This window comes from Pan paniscus, chromosome 19 (genome assembly GCF_029289425.2).
Source record: "Pan paniscus chromosome 19, NHGRI_mPanPan1-v2.0_pri, whole genome shotgun sequence".
Classification (NCBI taxonomy): Eukaryota; Metazoa; Chordata; class Mammalia; order Primates; family Hominidae; genus Pan; species Pan paniscus.
The window spans coordinates 52918753-52938964 of record NC_073268.2 but is presented as its reverse complement, the minus strand read 5'-3'; the positions used below and the strand labels follow the sequence as shown (position 1 = coordinate 52938964).

The window sequence follows — 20212 nt, the reverse complement described above, 5'->3', positions numbered from 1 at the left end:
TGTCAGAATGTCCCCCAGCTGGGGAGTGTGGCAGGGCACAAGGTCTCCATGCTTACCTCAATTACTCTGAGATGCACCCACCCTTGGACAGATGTCCTGGGCAGCCCAAATTTATAACCCTCTCAGACAAGGTGATTTACATGTGTTTTTTGCTGTCTCCCGCCCCAACACTCAGCCTTGGTGCAGAACTGTCTTTCAGTGGCAGGGTCTCAGCTACTCATCACAATCAGAAACTAAATACACACAATAAGATGTGGCAACTTCCAAACTTTTATCCTTACCTCTGTGAATAAAGTGGGCTACTTTTTGGAAGTCTTTTTCCAAAAGTCCACGGGACGTCAGTGCTGGGGTCCCCAGCCGCAGTCCACTGGGCCGCAGAGCGCTTCTGTCACCTACAAGATAAACGGGGCTCTGTCCCTAAGTCACATTGTCACCACTGTGATGGTGGTGCATTTAAAAAGGGACATGTGGGCAAAAGAGAACTGGCCTGAGGATACTGGCTGTCCCTAGCAAGGAGTACAACTGATTCAGAAACTAAAGTAGAACCCAAGGCACAAGAAGGCACAACCACGTTTGGCCACTCTGACTTAATTACTAGTACACAAAGTGGTCTGATGTGCCCCTTGCTCCTAAAAATGAGGGTAACATCTGTCTGGGTCTGAGATGCGTCATCAATATTTTGTTAACAACCCACAGAGAAATGCAGCCTCTGGATTCCGGAGGCCCTGACCTCCCTCATCTGATGAATGTACCACCTCCAACAGCTCTACATCAGTCTTTTTGCTCCCTGACAGGGTCAGGGCCAAGTACAAAGGCACAGCCAAGAGACAGCCAAGGTATGGTCCCTGCCCCCGCTCCATTTTTTGTTTTTGTTTTTGTTTTTTTGAGACGGAGTCTCACTGTCGCCTAAGCTGGAGTGCAGTGGCGCAATCTCGGCTCAATGCAGCCTCTGCCTCCTGGGTTCAAGCAATTCTTCTGCCTCAGCCTCCTGAGTAGCTGGGACTGTGATGCGTGCCACCACAGCATTTTTAGTAGAGACAGGGTTTCACCGCGTTAGCCTTCTCAATCTCCTGACCTCGTGATCCACCCACCTCGGCCTCCCAAAGTGCTGGGATTACAGGTGTGAACCACTGCACCTGGCCCAGTTTTTTTTTTTTTAGACAGAGTCTCATTCTGTTGCTAAGGGTGGAGTGCAGTGGTACAATCTCCACTCACTGCAACCTCTGCCTCCCGGGTTCAAGCGACTCTTCTGCCTCAGCCTTCCAAGTAGCTGGGATTACGGGCATGCACCACCATGCCCAGCTAATTCTTCTATTTTTAGTAGACACAGGATTTCACCATTTTGGCCAGGCTGGTCTCGAATTCCTGACCTCAAGTGATCTGCCTGCCTCGGCCTCCCAAAGTGCTGGGATTACAGGTGTGAGCCACCGTGCCCAGCCCCCACTACAGTTTTTATGTGAGGTCTGTCCCCAGAGCCAATATATTCATCAGCTACAACTTTGGCCAGAAGAAATGCAGATGGGAGAGGAGTGAAGGAGAAGGCAAGGATGATTCTCACCTGGACAGGTGTTCTTGTTGCAGGCAATAGAACAGGCTTCTAGCACCTTCTCAGCCCTTCCACCATCTGTGCCTTTGGAACGGAGATCCACAAGGATCAAATGGTTGTCAGAACCACCTGGAAACAAAGTTGGACATGTAGAAATGTAGGCGAATTCTATGCCGTGAAGGAATCTCTGAGAAACGAAGGCGAGGATGAAGGCAGTCAAAGCAGATGAGGTCAGGAAGGTGAGCACCCCCACCACATGGCCTGGGATTCTAATCCCCACGAGAGATGCCCGTGCCTAAGAATGTGAAAGGAAGGACAGAGCACTTTTGAAAGGGGTAACTGATCATACAGCAGAGGGCCTGACACTTCCATGGGGAAGGGACAGCTTCCTCAGGCTGCTCCTGTCTTGTTTTCTCTGACAAGTTGCTTGGGCAATTCCCTAACATTGATGGTAAAGGCTCCCCTGAAGGCAGCATGAATATTGGGCAGCAGTTCAATTTACTTTGGGGGGTAAGGGGCATGTTCACAGAGCACATTAGGTGCCAGACACTGTAGCCTGTGGTAGGTTTTTCCCGGATCCTGTGAGGCTGATGGTATTATCAAAGTGGTAAGGTGACAACAGCAAGGCTAACAGAGTTTTCTGGACCTGGCCCGAGGTCATACAGGAGGATCCTTCCACTTTGAACCTTCATTAAGCTGGGGTAGTGCCTTGGGTGCTGACAGCACTGGGGCCTCTGCTTCTGAGCTGTGTTGCGGGGATCCCTTTCAAGATGCGGGTGAGCTAGGGCTCCAGCTTGGCTTTGCAGCCCCCCAGCTGTGCCCACCCACTTGCCATGTGGCTTTAGGCAGGCAGCTCAACATTGTGAAACCTCAGATGCCCATTTGTAACAAAAAGACCAATAATTCACAGGGCTGTCATGAAGTTTAAGTAAGATACTGGACATAGTGCTTCTCATAGCACCAGGCACCAAAGAGGGCATTTGCAAGCATTATCTGTTTCAGCCATGTGCATCGGGTCCTCAGATGGCAGAGTGACAATGACAAAGTCACCAGGGAGAGGGCAGGCCCATGCCATGAGATGCCCATGGTGACAGGGACTATGGCCTAAACCCTCACAACTCCAAGGGTGGCTCCCAGACCAGCATCACCCAAGGCCTGGTCAGAATCTGCATTGCACCAACAGCCCCAGGGGTGGTGTGCACATTGAAGTTTAAGAAACAGGGACCTAAAGCAGTGGTCCCCAACCTTTTTGGCACCAGGAACTGGTTATGTGGAAGACAGTTTTTCCACGGATGGCATCGGGGGGTGGTTTTGGGATGAAACTTCCACCTCAGATCATCGGGCATTAGATTCTCATAAGGATGCAGGTATAATCAGAAGGAAAAAAAAGATAGTTTCTTGAAAGTGTCTAGGCCCAACCTAGATCCCTCACATGTGCAGTTCAAACCAGGGTTCAGCTCCTATGAGAATCTAATGCTGCCACTGATCTGACAGGAGGCGGAGCTCAGGTGGCAATGCTCTCGGCCCAGCTCACTTCCTGCTGTGCGGCCAGGTTCCTAACAGACCACAAACCAGTACTAGTCCGTGGCCCGGAGGTTGGGGACTCCTGAGCTAAAGCACCCTGAAGTTCACAGTCTGCACGAGGACTTCTTGAGCTTTATTATTTGAAGACATGGAGGATGAAGGGAGAACAGAAAGTAAGTGAAGTAGAACATAAAAGAGGGTACGGCTGGTACTGCTGAGGAGACAGCACTGGCCCGGCCTTCCCAGGCACTGCCGCACATGCAGGATTGGGTGGGAGCCCCACTCCTTAGACCAGGAGGCCTGTAATCCCTCCCCAATCCTTAGATCAGAGGGCCTGTAATCCGGCAAAGGACACGGTGCAGAGAGTGGGCACTCAGGTCTACACACAGCAGGACCCATATTCCTGGACCACACCACTGCTAGCACAATCGGCAGTCTTGTGGGACTAGGTATAAAGTCGCCCTTCCTCCGGAGGACTGAGTATGCTGCCTGCCAAAAAAATGCGTTCTCCGTGGAAAGCTGCAGTGACTGTGAGGTGGATGGCACCCCAGAGTGGGGCCCTGACCTGGGAAGTCCATCTCATTCACAGCCCATCAGCTCCAGAATGTACAGATCCAAGCAAACATGCCTATAGCAAGCCAACTCCCCAGGAACATGCAGGAAACTGGGAGGGGAGAGCCCCTGCACCCCCAGCTCAGCGGGGTGAGAGAAGACACTCCCCTGGCACAGTGCAAGGCATCACCACACAGTCCTGGTGCCACCTACCAGGTGTGTGACCACTACAGCCCAACCTCTCAGTTGAGCCTCAGGTCATCCTCCTGCAAAGCTGTTCTGAGGACAAGCAGTCCTTATGCTGGTGACCAATGGCAACCACTATTCCCATCATCTGTGGCTCACCCAAGGGGGCGGCTGGCTGGTCTGAGGCAGGGGGAGGCTTTCCAGTTGGAGGCGAGGCTGACCTCCTCCCAAGGTGGGCCCATCATTGCAGCTGCAGCAGCAGAGCCTGGGCCACATCCTGGTTGCACAAACTGAGAAGCAAGCCTTAATACAACCACAAGAACAGGCCTGCTGAACACCATCTGTGTCTCTACCTGTGACTATTTTGTAGCCCAGCTCCGTCAGGGCCTCAGACAGAGCCCTGCAGTTGGCCACCACCTGGTGTTGATAAACTTTAAATTCCAGAGTCATAGCTTGCTTCAGTGCCACAGCAACCCCTGGACAAGAAGAGACAATGGGTCAGGAGGCTAGGATAGAATCATACACAGATGATGAGTCAAACAACATTCCTGTTTTTACTCAAGCTTCCTTGCTTTTCAATGTCACCCCTTGCTTTTGGGTTGGATTATCTTTTCCTCCAAAATGATATATTTTTAAAAATTTTTTATTATTTATTATTTTTATTTTTTTTGAGATGGAGTTTCACTCTTGTTGCCCAGGCTGGAGTGCAGTGGTGTGATCTCGGCTCACTGCAACCTCTGCCTCCCAGGTTCAAGTGATTCTTCTGCTTCGGCATCCCGAACAGCTGGGACTACAGGCACATGCCACCATGTCCAGCTAATTTTTGTTGGTATTTTTAGTAGAGACAGGGTTTCACTATATTGGCCAGGCTGGTCTTGAACTCCTGACCTCAAGTGATCCGCCTGCCTTGGCCTCCCCAAGTGCTGGGATTACAGGCATGAGCACCATGCCCAGCTAAAAAAAATTTTTATTTTTATATTTTTTGAGACAGGGTCTCACTCCCATTGCCCAGGCTGGAGTACAGTGGCGTGATCACAGTTCACTGCAGCCTTGATGTTCAGGGCTCAGATGATCCTCCCATCTCAGTCTCCCGAGTAGGTGGGACTACAGGTGCATCCTACCACACCTGGCTGATTTTTTTTTGAGAGATGGAGCCTCGCTCTGTCGCTGAGGCTGGAGTGCAGTGGCGCAATCTCGGCTCACTGCAACCTCCGCCTCCCGGGTTCAAGCAACTCTCCTGCCTCAGCTTCCCAAGTAGCTGGGACTACAGGCACGTGCCACCACATCCAGCTAATTTTTGTATTTTTTAGTAGAGACAGGGTTTCACTGTATGTTGGCCAGGCTGTTCTGGAACTCCTGACCTCAAGTGATCTGTCCATCTCGGCCTCCCAAAGTGCTGGGACTACAGGCGTGAGCCACTGCGCCTGGCCACGCCTGGCTAATTTTTTATGTTTTTGGTAAGAGACGGGCTTTCTTCATGTTGGCCAGGCTGGTCTCAAACTCCTGGGCTCAAGTGACCCACCCGCCTCAGCCTCCCAAAGTGCTGGGATTATAGGCATGAGCCACCGCGCCCAGCTGATATGCTTCTCTCTGAGGAACTGCTGTTGAGGTAACCTTTCCCTAAGCATGGAAGTTCTGTGCTAACATTACCATACCAAAGCTGTTAAGCAAGATGGATTTTACATCCTTTTTAATCTTGATGTGTGAAAACGATTACTTAGCAGGCCTAAGAGCCGATGCTCTGATGCCAGATTATGCAGCTCTCTAAGGTCAGAGCGCAGGTAGGAGGTGCAGCCTTCGTCCTACCCTGCACCATTCAGACTTATCTGGTATCTCACATTCAGTCCTGAGGGCTGCTTCAAGGGACACAGAGAATGGAGGATAAGGAGAACCCACGGGCCTGCGTCCCGCACAGAGCCTCCAATCAATACTTGTGAAAACAACTGGAAAGGGCGTCCAGAGCAGCTGTGGATGGGGTGATCCCTGCATCCCAGAGTTAAAGCAGCTGTGGGTGCCAAGTGTGTAGGTGTGATGGGAGAACATGAGAACACACCCGGGACCCCAGCTCCTTCCACCCCTTATGCCTAATATCTCCCAATCGCTGCTGTCCCCAGGTTCCTCTCTAGAAGTGCTTGTGCGTCTCCTGAGAAGCTACACCTTCATCCTGAGCCCCTTAGCGGGAATGAGTGCTACCAATGTCCTTGTTCCATGAAGGCAGCGGGATAACTCTTGAGTCATCACAAATGTCCTAAGCTACTTGTACAAAGAGACAAAGAACAAGTCAATGAGAACCTGCTGGGCAGGCATGGAATCTGACTCAGGAGTCACTGACGTGGCACTGGTGCAGGGTGTGAGGATCAGACACAGGGGCCTCCACTGCCACAGGCCAGGTCCATCAAGGGCAAGGGGACTCATCCTGCAGGGTCTGGACCCCAATCTCTCTCACCTGTGCTTTGCCCTCTCCTAACTGTCAGATTCCTTCCCTAAGAGGGTGCCATGTACTTTACAAAACTCGGCCTGACCCACAGGTTTGCCTCTGGGTGGCCGTACATGTGGAGTGGATGCCATTCCCTACTGTCCCTACCTTAGGCCAGTCTCAACCATGCCCTACTCTGTTAGCATCTCCTGCACAGAGACAGCCCTCCAGCTTTTTCCCCAGTGTGGAAGTCCTGGCACACGATTTTGGAGGACACGTGGGATGGGAATTAGGGGCCACAGGATGAGCAGAGGCAGATGATGTTTTACCAGCAATGGTGTGGTTGTGGGGACCTCCCTGCAGGCCAGGGAACACAGCAGAATTGATAAGAGACTCCAGGTTGTACAGAATCTCTTTGCCAGTCTTGGGATCCACACTTTTCACTCCTGGAGGAAGAAAAACATCACAATGGGATCATAGGGGCTGTCCCCCCTTTTTCTTTTTAGGCTCAAACCCAGACTGGCCAGGGAAGAATCAAGCACAAGCCTGGCCTTTATCCTGGCATGGAGAACTGATTTGTAACACAGCGGAGCAGAGGGGACCCTTGCCTCCTGAGGGCAGACCAGTATCTTTATTTTTTGGAAACCAACACATCATGGATGACTCTGGCTGGAATACTGGTTTCAGCACCTCACCTGTCCACCTGCCTCCTCTGATGGCATCTCTTCTTAACACAACTAGAACAAGGCCTTAAAAATGAAAGGACAGGCTGGACGCGGTGGCTCACACCTGTAATCCCAGCACTTTGGGAGGCCAAGGCGGGCGGATCACGAGGTCAGCAGTTTGGGACTAGTCTGGCCAACATGGTGAAACCCCGTCTCTACTAAAAATACAAAAATTAGCCGGGCGTGGTGGTGTGCACCTGTAGTCCCAGCTACTTGGGAGGCTGAGGCAGAAGAATCGCTTGAACCCGGGAGGCGGAGGTTGCAGTGAGCCGAGATCGCGCCAGTGCACTCCAGCCTGGGTGACAGAGTGACATTCTGTCTCAAAAAGAAAAAAAGAAAAAAAAAGGACAGAAATTTCCCTCCACTAACATTGTAACCAAGAATTCAAGAATTTGCCCTGGACATCTTTCCTTAAAGAAATGTCCATGTGGCTGGGCGTGGTGGTTCATGCGTGTAATCCCAGCACTTTGGGAGGCTGAGGCAGGTGGATCAATTAAGGTCAGGAGTTCAAGACCAGCTGGGTCAACATAGTGAAACCCTGTCTCTACTAATAATACAAAAATTAGCTGGGCGTGGTGGCGGGCATCTGTAATTCCAGCTACTCAGGAGGCTGAAGCAGGAGAATGCGTTGAACCCGGGAGGTGGAGGTTGTAGCGAGCCGAGATTGCACCACTGCACTCCAGCCTGGGCGACGAGCAAAACTCCATCTCCGGGGAAAAAAAAAGTCCATGTAATCCCAGCACTTTGGGAGGCAGAGGTGGGAGGATCATTTGAACCCAGGAGTTCAAGACCAGCATGAGCAACGAAGAGAGAACCCATGTCCACAGAAAAATTTAAAAATTAGCCAGGCATGGTGGCACATACCTGTGGTCCCAGCTACGTGGGAGGGTGAGGTAGGAGGATTGCTTGGGCCCAGGAAGTTGAAGTTGCAGTGAGCTTTGATTGCACCACTGCACTGCAGCCTGAGTGACAGAGTGAGACCCTGTCCCCAAAAATAAAATTTAAAGAGTCTCCAAGATGCATTGAAAGAGACAACGCTCATGTGGCTAATATGAAGAATAAGGTTCCTTTCTGAGAAAAAGTTAACCATCAATAATAGCTACTATTCAGTCATAATCGGTAACATCTATCTAGAGCTTCTAGTGAGCCAAGAACTGCTCTAACCACTTTACATAAATTCATTTAATCCTCAAAACAGCAGTCCAAAGGGACAGGTACTATTATTATAGTCCCCACTCTAGAGGTGAGGAAATGAGGAACAGAGAGGCTGCACAGCTAGCCCTAAAGTCATACAGCGGGTGTGCGGCAGAGCTAGTACTTGCTCTGATAGGCTGGCTCCGGAGTCCCTCAGCACTGGGTGAAATGAATCACATCAACACACAGTGGGGGAAAAAACCAAATGTCTCCTGGGCGGGTGGGAATGGCTACCTGCCTCAGAAACATCAGCACAGCTAAAAACGGTCCTTGGAGGAGCAGAGAGGCAACGGGGTGCTGAGAAGCTGAGGGGGCATGTGGCTGTGTCTAGTCTCAGCCAGGGGCTGGGCAAGAAGACCCTGCCTCGGGTAAGAGTAATGTAGCCGAACAGCCCTCTCCCTCTCCCTCTCCCTCCCCCTCCCCCTCCCCCTCCCTCTCCCCACGGTCTCCCTCTCCCTGTCTCTCCACGGTCTCCCTCTGATGCCGAGCCGAGGCTGGACTGTACTGCCGCCATCTCGACTCACTGCAACCTCCCTGCCTGATTCTCCTGCCTCAGCCTGCCGAGTGCCTGGGATTGCAGGCACGTGCCGCCACGCCTGACTGGTTTTCGTATTTTTTTGGTGGAGACGGGGTTTTGCTGTGTTGGCCGGGCTGGTCTCCAGCTCCTAACCGCGAGTGATCTGCCAGCCTCGGCCTCCCGAGGTGCCGGGATTGCAGACAGAGTCTCGTTCACTCAGTGCTCAATGTTGCCCAGGCTGGAGTGCAGTGGCGTGATCTTGGCTCACTACAACCTCCACCTCCCAGCCGCCTGCCTTGGCCTCCCAAAGTGCCGAGATTGCAGCCTCTGCCCAGCCGCCACCCCGTCTGGGAAGTGAGGAGCATCTCTGCCTGGCCGCCCATCGTCTGGGATGTGAGGAGCCCCTCTGCCCGGCTGCCCAGTCTGGGAAGTGAGGAGCGCCTCTTCCCGGCCGCCATCCCGTCTAGGAAGTGAGGAGCGTCTCTGCCCGGCCGCCCATCATCTGAGATGTGGGGAGCGCCTCTGCCCCGCCGCCCCGTCTGGGATGTGAGGAGCGTCTCTGCCCGGCTGCCCCGTCTGAGAAGTGAGGAGCCCCTCCGCCTGGCAGTCGCCCCGTCTGGGAAGTGAGAAGCGTCTCCGCCCGGCAGCCGCCCCGTCCGGCAGGTTGGGGGCAGCCCCCGCCCAGCCAGCCGCCCCGTCCGGGAGGGAGGTGGGGGGCAGCCCCCGCCTGGCCGCCACCCCTTCCAGGAGGTGGGGGGGCACCTCTGCCCGGCCGCCTCTTCTGGGAAGTGAGGAGCCCCTCTGCCCGGCCGCCCCTTCTGGGAAGTGAGGAGCCCCTCTGCCCGGCCGCCACCCCGTCTGGGAGGTGTACCCAACAGCTCATTGAGAACAGGCCATGATGACGATGGCGGTTTTGTCGAATAGAAAAGGGGGAAATGTGGGGAAAAGATAGAGAAATCAGATTGTTGCTGTGTCTGTGTAGAAAGAAGTAGACATAGGAGATTCCATTTTGTTCTGTACTAAGAAAAATTCTTCTGCCTTGGGATGCTGTTAATCTATAACCTTACCCCCAACCCCGTGCTCTCTGAAACATGTGCTGTGTCCACTCAGGGTTAAATGGATTAAGGGCGGTGCAAGATGTGCTTTGTTAAACAGATGCTTGAAGGCAGCATGCTCATTGAGTCATCACCACTCCCTAATCTCAAGTACCCAGGGACACAAACACTGCGGAAAGCCGCAGGGTCCTCTGCCTAGGAAAACCAGAGACCCTTGTTCACTTGTTTATCTGCTGACCTTCCCTCCACTATTGTCCTATGACCCTGCCAAATCCCCCTCCATGAGAAACACCCAAGAATGATCAATAAATACTGAAAAAAAAAAAAAAAAAGAGTAATGTAGTCACCAGAGGGCTGGTGTCTCTGCTGATGCAAAGTTGGCGCATCAGGTCTCACCACAGGCTAAATGATGACCTGACCACTAACAGGCTTTCCCAGGTATGGGAATTCGAAAATAAGGGGAGTGCCTAGGGGTAGGTTATAAGGTAATGGAAAGAAAAACCTTCACTAAAATGATATTAATGTTTATACATCCATGTCTTCTAGTTTGACTACTATGAGTCTTTCTCTTTGAGAAACATGATGGACCACTGTAAGTTCACCAGAATAATGCAGCCTTGTGAGGCCTCCCAGTGGCCCCCAGCCAGCCATGCACCCTCCTTTCATTCAAACACCTGCCTCTCGAGTTCAGCGACCGGCACCATCCTAACACATAGTGGTTGCTGATCCCCCTCCTATGTTCCTAGGACCTGGATGCACAAAAGTGAAGCAGGAGCTGTGGCTGACAGTCTCCTTCTGGGGATTCCTTTCTTTTTTTTTTTTTTTTTTTTGAGATGGCATCTCGCTCTGTCGCCCAGGCTGGAGTACAGTGGCACAATCTCAGCTCACTGCAAGCTCTGCCTCCCAGGCTCACACCATTCTCCTGCCTTCGCCTCCTGAGTAGCTGGGACTACAGGTGCCCACCACCACACTCGGCTAATTTTTCGTGTTTTTAGTAGAGACGGGGTTTCACCGTGTTAGCCAGGATGGTCTTGATCTCCTGACTTCGTGATCTGCCCGCTTCGGCCTCCCAAAGTGCTGGGATTACAGGTGCGAGCCACCTCACCTGGCTGGGAATCCTTTCTGTAAAGCCTGTCACTGCTCCTTCCTAAGCAGCTCTTTAAGGGACTGGGATCTTAATATTTTCCAAGGATCCCAGGTCAGAGTTTTTCCCAGCTCCCTCAACTGAATCTGAACCCCCACAGGAGAAATGTAAACCATGGTACCCGTCTGTACCCAACATTCGGGAGCTCACCTTTCCTGTAGAAGATCATGCCAGCTCGGCAGCCTCGCAGGGTCTTGTGAGTGGTGGTGGTCACCACATGGCAGTGTTCAAATGGGGAGGGCACCACGCCAGCCGCCACCAGCCCGCTGATGTGAGCCATGTCCGCCATGAGATACGCCCCGTTCTCATCTGCAATCTTCCGTAGCCGGGCATATTCCAGGTTTCGGGAGTAGCAGCTGGTTCCTGAGACAGGAAAGGTGACACAGCTGCATCAGAGATGTCCACCGGCCAGCTGAGTTGGCTTCACAGTGGCCTCTAGATGTGCAGATCTGAAAGCCCAGAGATTTCTTCCCTTAAAGTCTCAGAGCAAAAATGGAGAATGCCCTCAAAAAGCACCTCTGTGCTAAAGGCAACCACTCTAACTCTTCAACGTCTTGGTGGTTGAGATGGCCCCAACTACTATTGCCAGCGCAGTCAGGGCCTGACATTTCTAGATGCTTCTCTGAGAACAGTCTCACATCTTAATCTACATAGCACAAAAAGCAGCAAACACACATCTGTATCCTGAAAGAAACTAATATATGTAGACCCCAGAAACTCAGTTATCCAGGGAAGAAACTAGCAGTGGGCTCAACAGGGTGCGAACATCTTTCCATCCTCATTCTGTAAGAGGCACCAGGGTACTGGTGAACAAGGTGACTTTCCACCCCGCGCATCACCTGCGATGATCAGCTTCGGGTGGAAGAGGCGTGCGTTCTCCTCCAGCTGGTCATAGTTGATGTAGCCAGTATCTGGGTTCACCTGTGGAATGTCAGGGAGGCAGGTTCAGGCTGCTTCCTCCAACCACACCTGCCTCCTGTCCTCCCACTTGAACTCGCTCCACCCACCATGACAAGAGGAATGATGTCCTAGATGAGGACTTGAGGGTGAGACAGGACGGATACTGGTGTGTTCAGCCTGCTCAACCAAGTATGGCTCACAGACCCAGGAGTCCCTGAGGAGTCCCAGGGTTGTAGTGAGCCCTGCTGCTGGGGCACTACCCGCTGAGAAGGAACCAAAAAGCACCTGCAGAATGAAACAAATGTGACGGGACCAAACAATGGAAACCAAAACGGTTACCTTCAGGAACAAGACCAAACTGCCTGCTAATACTACTTCTATTCCAAGTATAATGAGGCAAGAAAAAGAAACAAAAGGCATAACGATTAGGAAAGAAGAAATTTAAAAACTGACATTACACACAGACAACACAATATACCTAGAAAATCAAGATGCTAGGGGCCAACTGTTAGAATAAGCAAATTTAGCAAGGTCACTGGATACAACATTGAAAAACAAAAAGTAGGGGCTGGGCGCGGTGGCTCACACCTGTAATCCCAGCACTTTGGGACACTGAGACGGGCAGATCATGAGGTCAGGAGATCGAGACCATCCTGGCTAACATGGTGAAACCCCGTCTCTACTAAAAATACAAAAAATTAGCCAGACATGGTGGCGGGCGCCTGTAGTCCCAGCTACTTGGGAGGCTGAGGCAGGAGAATGGCGTGAACCCAGGAGGTGGAGCTTGCAGTGAGCCGAGATTGTGCCACTGCACTCCAGCACTCCAGCCTGGGCGACGGAGCGAGACTCCATCTGAAAAAAAAAAAAAAAAAAAAAAAAAAAAAAAGCCAAAAAGTATATAAAAGCAAGAAAGATAGAAAATGAAATGTAAATAACAAAAACCATAAAAGGAAAATCATACCAAACCTTTACACAAAACATCATTGCGTTGTGTATTTTGTGTCACAAAATGCTTGACAAATTATAGTAATTAAGGCAGCACGCATTCATGGAAGGGCAGAGCATCTGGCTTAACCAGAAGCAGAACCACACACAACACAGGTCATTGGATCCATGCCAGTGGTGACGCTGCAGTGCAGTGGGGAGAGGATGACCTTTTCAATCAATGGCACTAGGTCAACTGGGCATCCATTTGGACAAAAATGTTATCTGGATGCCCGCCTCACCCACACAAATCAATTCCATATTCAGCAATCCCACTTGTGAATCTATATCTTAAGAACTTGAAATCAGTATGTCAAAGAGACATGTGCACTCCCATGTTCACTGCAGCACTATTCACAATAGCCAAGTTATGGAATAAAGCCATGTCCATCAATAGATGAATGGACAAAGGAAATGTGACACATATATATATAAACAATGTAATAATAATCAGTCTGAAAAAAGAAATTCTGTCATTTGCAACAACACCGATGAACTTGGAGGACCTTATGCTAAGTGAAATAGGCCAGGCTCAGAAAGACAAATACTGCATGACCTCACTTCTTTTTTGAGACAGAGTCTCACTCTGTCACCCAGGCTGGAGTGCGGTGGCGCCATCTCGGCTCATTGCAACCTCTACCTCCCGGGCTCAAGCGATTCTCCCACTCAGCCTCCTGAATAGCTGGGACCACAGGCAGTGCCACCACACCCGGCTAATTTTTATATTTTTGTAGAGATGGGGTTTCACCATGTTGCCCAGGCTGGTCTCGAACTCCTGGACTCAAGTGAGCCTCCTACCTCGACCTCCCAAAGTGCTGAGATTATAGGTGTGAGCCACCGCACCTGGCCATGTGATCTTACTTCTATGTGAAATCTAAAACAATCGAACTGCTGGGCGCGGTGGCTTATGCCTGCAGTTCCAGCACTTTGGGAGGCCGAGGCAGGTGGACCACATGAGGACAGGAGTTTGAGACCAGCTTGGCCAACATGGTGAAACCCTGTCTCTACTAAACATTCACAAATTAGCCAGGCGTGGTGGTGTATGCCTGTAATTCCAGCTACTCGGGAGGCTGAGGCAGGAGAATCACTTGAACCCAAGAGGCGGAGGTTGCAGTGAGTCAAGATGGTGCCACTGCACTCCAGCCTGGGCGACAAAGTGAGACTCTGTCTCAAAAAAAGAAAATTAAAAATAAATAAATAAATAAATAAATAAAACAATCAAACTCACAGAAGCAGGGTAGAATGTGGTTACCAGTCACTGGAGGGTGGCAGACAATGGAGAGATACTGAGCAAAGGGTACAAAGTTGCAGTTAGGAAGAAAAATAATAAATATTTAAGGAGTGGGATATGTTAGTTAACTTGATTCAATAGTTCCACACTGTATATACAAATCATAACATCACTGTGTATCCCATAATTATATATAATTTGTTTAAAAAAAAAAGAAGTCAATTCCAAACAGATTGTAGATCTCGATGTAAAATTTAAAATAATTTTTCTTTTCTGGCAACACATCTCTTAGGAAGTTCATTTTATTAAACTTCTATAAACATATGGGTCAGCCAGGCGTGGTGGCTCACATCTGTAATCTCAGCACTTTGGGAGGCCGAGGGGGTCAGATCACCTGAGGTCAGGAGTTTGAGACCAGCCTAGCCAACATGGTGAAACCCCACCTCTACTAAAAACACAAAATTAGCCAGGCATGGTGGTACACACCTGCAGTCCTAGCGATTCAGGAAGCTGAGGGAGGAGAATCGCTTAAACCCGGGAGGCAGAGGTTGCAGTAAGCTGAGATCGTGCCACTGCACTCCGGCCTGGGCGACAAGAGGGAAACTTTGTCTCAAAAAAAAAAAAAAAAAAAAAAAAAAAAGGGTCAGCCAGATGCGGTGGCTCATGCCTGTAATACCAGCACTTTGGGAGGCTGAGTTGGGCAGATCACTTGAGCCCAGGAGTTCAAGACCAGCCTGGGCAACATGGCAAAACCCTGTCTCCACAAAAAATACAAAAATTAGCCAGGCATGGTGGCATGCGCCTCTAGTCCCAGTTACTTGGGAGGCTGAAGAGGAAAGATCGCTTGAGCCCAGGAGGCAGAGGTTGCAGTGAGCCGAGACAGAGCCACTGCACTCCAGCCTGGGAGGCAGAACCAGATACTGTCTTAAAAAAAAAAAAAAAAAAAGTCATGGGTAAGCACACATAACCAGCAGAGCATAGAGCGCACCACAGGAAAAACTGGGCTCTGGCATCTGAGAAGCCTCAGGGAAGAGGAGATGTGCAGAGAGGCTCTCTGTTCTGAAGGCCCTGACCCAACCTTCCTTCCTCTTACCTTGGTGTCCCCCTCAGAAACTACCAGCACATCTGGAGTGAAAGGTTTCAGGATTGGTGGTCACTCTTTCCAAATAAAAACAGGCAGTTATAATCCAACCCAACTACAGAAGCTTGCCACAAGGTTTCGGGAACCAAGACCTCATCTAGAAAGTCAAGCTGAAAGATGATTTGTGGTTTTGTTTGCTGTGTTTTGCTTCAGGGGTGTGGTTCTTTCTCAGTCACCTGAATTTGGCAAAGAAACCGTTTTATGAAATGAAATATCAACAGCTGACCTCCAGTAAAAATGGACATAATTCACCAGGCATGGTGGCTCACGCCTGTAATCCCAGCTCTTAGGGAGACAGAGGCAGTAGGATAGCTTGAGTCCAGGAGTTTGAGACCCGCCTGGGCAACATAGTGAGACCTTGTTCTCCACAAAAAGGAAAAAAAAAAAAGATTTAAAAAAAATGGACATAATTCTAAAATTTTTTGTGTAGCCACAATTACCAAAAAAAAAAAAAAAAAAAAAAAAAAAAGCCTGTGCTGCTTTCCCTTTTTAATTTAATGGGTTTTTCAAAGGTTTTTCTTTTCTTTTTTAAATCTTGAAAATGAGACAAGAGAACAACTCCTAGAAGAATTCACAGGCATTTATAATAAACTGCAGATGGGGTCCACAGTGCACAGAGGATAAGGAAGGAGACCCCAGCAGTCACTTAGGACCAGGGACAGGGAGGAATTCTCGAGTCACAGTGGGGATGGGCCAAAAACACAAAATAGAAGGTTAATGTTGCTGTTGCTCTAGCCTGGCCCTGCGTGGGGCTCTTGCAGTGGAGTGGGGCAGGGGCTGAAGGTGGAGGCAGGCGGTCTGGTGAAGGCTGGGCAGGGCAGTGGCCCTGGGACACCCCCTAACCTCCAACTCTGCAGCCCGGTGGGGTGGAGGTGAGCTGCCTCTGGCTGCTGGTGAATGCCAATAAGGTCTGTCTCCTCCTCCTGTCCGCCAAGGGCAGGACTCAAATCACCCCCACAGCAGGTGAGCTGTACCTCCTGCTGCCCAAGCTGGCCAGGGTCCCAGGCCCCACCTCTCCATGCCCATCCTGAGGTGGGTCCCCTCACTGCACCCACAGGACTGCAGCCTGCACAATGTACATCAAAGACGGGGGTGGCTGGAGGGAACTGGGTGTGGGACGCAGATTCTTTCTTTTTTTTTTTGGAGATGGAGTCTTGCTCTGTCACCTAGGCTGGAGTGCACTGGTGCAATCTTGGCTCACTGCAACCTCCGCCTCCCAGGTTCAAGTGGTTCTCCTGCCTCAGCCTCCTGAGTAGCTGGGATTACAGGTGCCCGCCACCACGTCCGGTTAATTTCTGTATTTTTAGTAGAGAAGGGTTTCACCATGTTGGCCAGGCTGGTCTCGAACTCCTGACCTTGGATGATCCGCCCACTTCGGCCTCCCAAAGTGCTGGGATTACAGGAGTGCACCACCATGTATTTTTAGTAGAGACGGGGTTTCACTGTGTTGGCCAGGCTGGTCTTGAACTCCTGACCTCATGATCCGCCTGCCTCAGCCTCCCAAAGTGCTGGGATTACAAGTGTGAGCAACTGCGCCCTGCCTTTCTTATTTATTTATTTTTTTTGAGATGGAGTTTCACTCTTGTCTCCCACTCTGGAGTGCAATGGAGCAATCTTGGCTCACTGCAACCTCCGCCTCCCAGGTTCAAGCAATTATCCCTCCTCAGCCTCCTGAGTAGCTGGAACTACGGGTGTGCACCACCACACCTGAGGAATTTTTTGTATTTTTAGTAGAGACAGGGTTTGAACCTGTTGGCCAGGCTGGTCTCGAACTCCTGACCTCAGGTGATCTGCCCACCTCAGCTTCCCAAAGTGCTGTGATTACAGGTGTGAGCCACCGAGCCCAGCCAAGACAAACTATTTTGTTACTACTGTGACATGTTTCAAAATCTAGCTTCAAGGCTGGCCTTGGCCAATGAGGAGATCTGTGACTGCAAACACCTAGGTGTTCTGTGAAAAGAAATGACTGCAAAAAAGAGTACACGTGCAATCACCAGCACTGAGACAAAGGCTGAGTACACACAGAACCACGGACAGCATGCACCCAAGACCATGCAATGCCAGCCAAGCAGAAGGATGCAGTGCTACCTTTTTTCATGGTAACAAACATGAAACTAAGCAGGAATGGCACATTTATTAATAAAGAACATGAAAAGATGGTTCCTGGACACTAGAAAGAATCACCAACACTGGACACTAAAAGAATGAGCAAGTTACCTCTTCTTCCCATTATCCTTCATTTTTATAGATAAATCACCATGCCTGAATAAGCCCACACATCTTACAGGCATTTTTTGACCCAACTGTTTATACAGACGGGTCCCATGAAAAACAAGTATTTGCCTGGGGCCCTGCACACCCTAGAGGCAGCACTTGGCACTGGTTCTGATGGTGTTGGTTCCACTGCTGGGCTGGCTGCGTTATCAGGTATGTGCAGTGGGGTGGCAATGGCAATGGGGTGTACACCTGAGCCATACAGGTGCTCCTCAACTTATGGGGTTACATTCCAATAAGCTCATCATTAAGCTGAAAATATCATAAAGTCAAAAATGCATGTAATATACCTAACCTACCAAACATCACAACCTAGCCTGGCCTACCTTAAACATGCTGAGGACACTGTGGTACCCTCCACTGGGCAAGATAGTCAAACACAAAGCTTATTTTATAATACGGTGTTGACTATCTCATGTAATCTACTGAATACTGTACTGAAACTGAAAAGCAGAATGGTCGTATGGGGGGCTTGAAGTACAGCTAATAACGCATGTCACTTTTGCACTATCCTAAAGTTGAACGCCCTAAGTCAAACCACTGTCTGTTCCTCTGTAGCCACGATACACAGGCAGAGGCTAGCCCTAACGTGGCCATGGAGGACTGTGGCTGTGGATGGTGCCGGGCTGCTGGTTTTGGTGCTGGAGCTGGGGACGTTGCCATGCCTGTAGCTACTGCATCCTTGTGCTGCTGCTGGCCCACAGGGGCTCCGAGCAGAGATGTCACCAGGCGAGGGCAGAGCTGCAGAAGTGGTGGCTGTTGCTGGGGTCCAACTGTAGTGACCTGGTTGCTATTCCCCAGGGTTGTTATTCCAAGCAGTTGCCACTGCCCCTGCCACATCTGAACTCTCCTCAGTAGTTGCCTCCCTCACTGGTTTCCCTGTGGCCTCAGCTCAGACCCTCGTCTCTCCATCCCAGCTGCCCCAGTGGGTCCTGAAAGCCTGAGGAGTCCCCGCTGCAAGGAAATTAAAAACGGTGCGAGGTGGGGACTTCCTGTAGTGACACATAAACCAAACTTACCCCTGCAGGCACAGCCAAGCATCAGAGGTTTCCCAAGGAAATAAAAGCTAGGAGAGAAACACATGCTTACCTTGTAGGGCATAGATTCAAAGAAGATGGACGTGGCAGAGATTTTCTTCTTGTCTGTCATGAACCCATGGGTCAGGTGGCCCCCATCCGGAAGGTCCAGGCCCATGATGCGCCCATGGGGTTCAACCAGGGCAGTGTACACAGCGAAGTTTGCAGGGGAGCCTGAAACGAGTGGATCAGAGGAGACATGATTATTTCTAACTGAGGTACCAAGTGGCATCCGGGACCCTGGCCACTAAGCCTTCACCCAGGAGTGGCGAGAACAGGCCTCGTGCCTTCCCTGAGCTCCAGGAGGTGCCCCTTCACCACCAGCCTTGAGAGGTGAAGTTCAGAGAGAGGACACTGCCTGGGAGGGGGTATAGAGCTGGGAGCCCAAGGGTAATGCAGAGGGATGCGTGACTTATCTTTTATTTATGGCAGTTTTTTTTTTTTTTGAGATGGAGTTTCGCTCTTGTTGCCCAGGCTGGAATGCAATGGCGCCATCTCGGCAGCTCCCTGCAACCTCCGCCTCCCAGGTTCAAGCAATTCTCCTGCCTCAGGCTCCGAGTAGCTGGGATTACAGGCATGTGCCACTACACCCAGCTAATTTTTGTATTTTTAGTGGAGACCGGGTTTCTCCATGTTGGTCAGGCTGGTCTTGAACTGCCAGCCTCAGGTGGTCTGCCTGCCTCCGCCTCCCAAAGTGCTGGGATTACAGGCGTGAGCCACCGGGCCCGGCCTATGGCAGTCCATGGCAGTCCATCTTAGGACTCTTCTTGGTGCATGTCGGCCCTGGGGGTGCACATGAAGAGGCTGCACCAGGCCATATGGATGAGACAATCACCTGAGTAGGGCTGGACGTTGACCCCCCAGCACTGTGGGTCCAGCTTATAGGCCTGCAGGGCTCGCTTCTGACAGAGGGTCTCCAGTTCATCAATAAACTCAGTCCCGCCATAGTATCTGTGGGAGAAGAGCAGGAGACTTAGATCCACTCAGACCCAGAAAGTCTGTGCTTCACAGAGGCCAAAGAAGCTTAGGGGTGGGACAGTGAAACTAAAGTGGAGAGAAGTAATGAGAAGAGCTTGTTAACATGCAGATGCTGAAGCCAGCATGATCAAGTGTTCCACCAATGCCTCTGGAATCTACAGTCAAGAGACCAAACCAGCTGTGCAACTTGGAGCAAATATCTCATCTATAAAAAGAGGGGGTTTTGGCCGGGAGAGGTGGCTTACACCTATAATCCCAGCACTTTGAGGAGCCAAGGCAGGAGGATTGTTTGAGCCCAGGAGTTCGAGACCAGCCTGGGCAATACAGCAATATCCCCATCTCTACAAAAAATTTCAAAAATTAGCCAGGTGTTGTGGTGTGTGCCCATAGTCCCAGCTACTTGGGAGGCTGAGAAGGGAAGATTCACTTTGGCCCAGGAGGTAAAGGCTGCAGTGAGCTGTGATCATGCCACTGGACTCCAGCCTGGACCCTGTCTCAAAAAAAAAAAGAAAAAGAAAAAGAAAAAAAAAAGAAAAGAAATCCTATCACATGCTATTAATACAACAGGGATGAGCCTGAGAACATTATGCTAAGTGAAACAAACCAGTCACCACAAGACAAGCACTGTATGATTCAACTTTTATGAGGTCCCTAAAGTAGTCAAGCTTAGGCTGGGCGCGGTGGCTCACGCCTGTAATCCCAGCACTTTGGGAGGCCAAGGTGGGCGGATCACCTGAGGTCAGGAGTTCCAGACCAGCCTGGCCAATAT

General features: G+C 50.6%; 1 protein-coding gene across 9 annotated transcripts in view; it reads right to left on the bottom strand.

Moving 5' to 3' along the window:
• SHMT1 (serine hydroxymethyltransferase 1) overlaps nucleotides 1-20212 on the bottom strand; it is a 34759-nt gene that overhangs the window by 1124 nt on the left and 13423 nt on the right. For 4 of the 9 annotated variants that reach the window (XM_003809772.5, XM_034942295.3, XM_055101797.2 and 1 more), the window contains 8 exons: nucleotides 19301-19416; nucleotides 18479-18639; nucleotides 11699-11780; nucleotides 11010-11222; nucleotides 6554-6670; nucleotides 4162-4284; nucleotides 1559-1675; nucleotides 282-392 (listed from right to left, as the gene is read on the bottom strand). In XM_003809772.5, the coding sequence (XP_003809820.1) occupies nucleotides 282-392; nucleotides 1559-1675; nucleotides 4162-4284; nucleotides 6554-6670; nucleotides 11010-11222; nucleotides 11699-11780; nucleotides 18479-18639; nucleotides 19301-19416 (1040 nt within the window). The remainder of the gene's footprint in view (nucleotides 1-281; nucleotides 393-1558; nucleotides 1676-4161; nucleotides 4285-6553; nucleotides 6671-11009; nucleotides 11223-11698; nucleotides 11781-18478; nucleotides 18640-19300; nucleotides 19417-20212) is intronic. The other 5 variants (XM_003809773.6, XM_055101798.2, XM_055101799.2 and 2 more) reach the window with 2 other exon arrangements.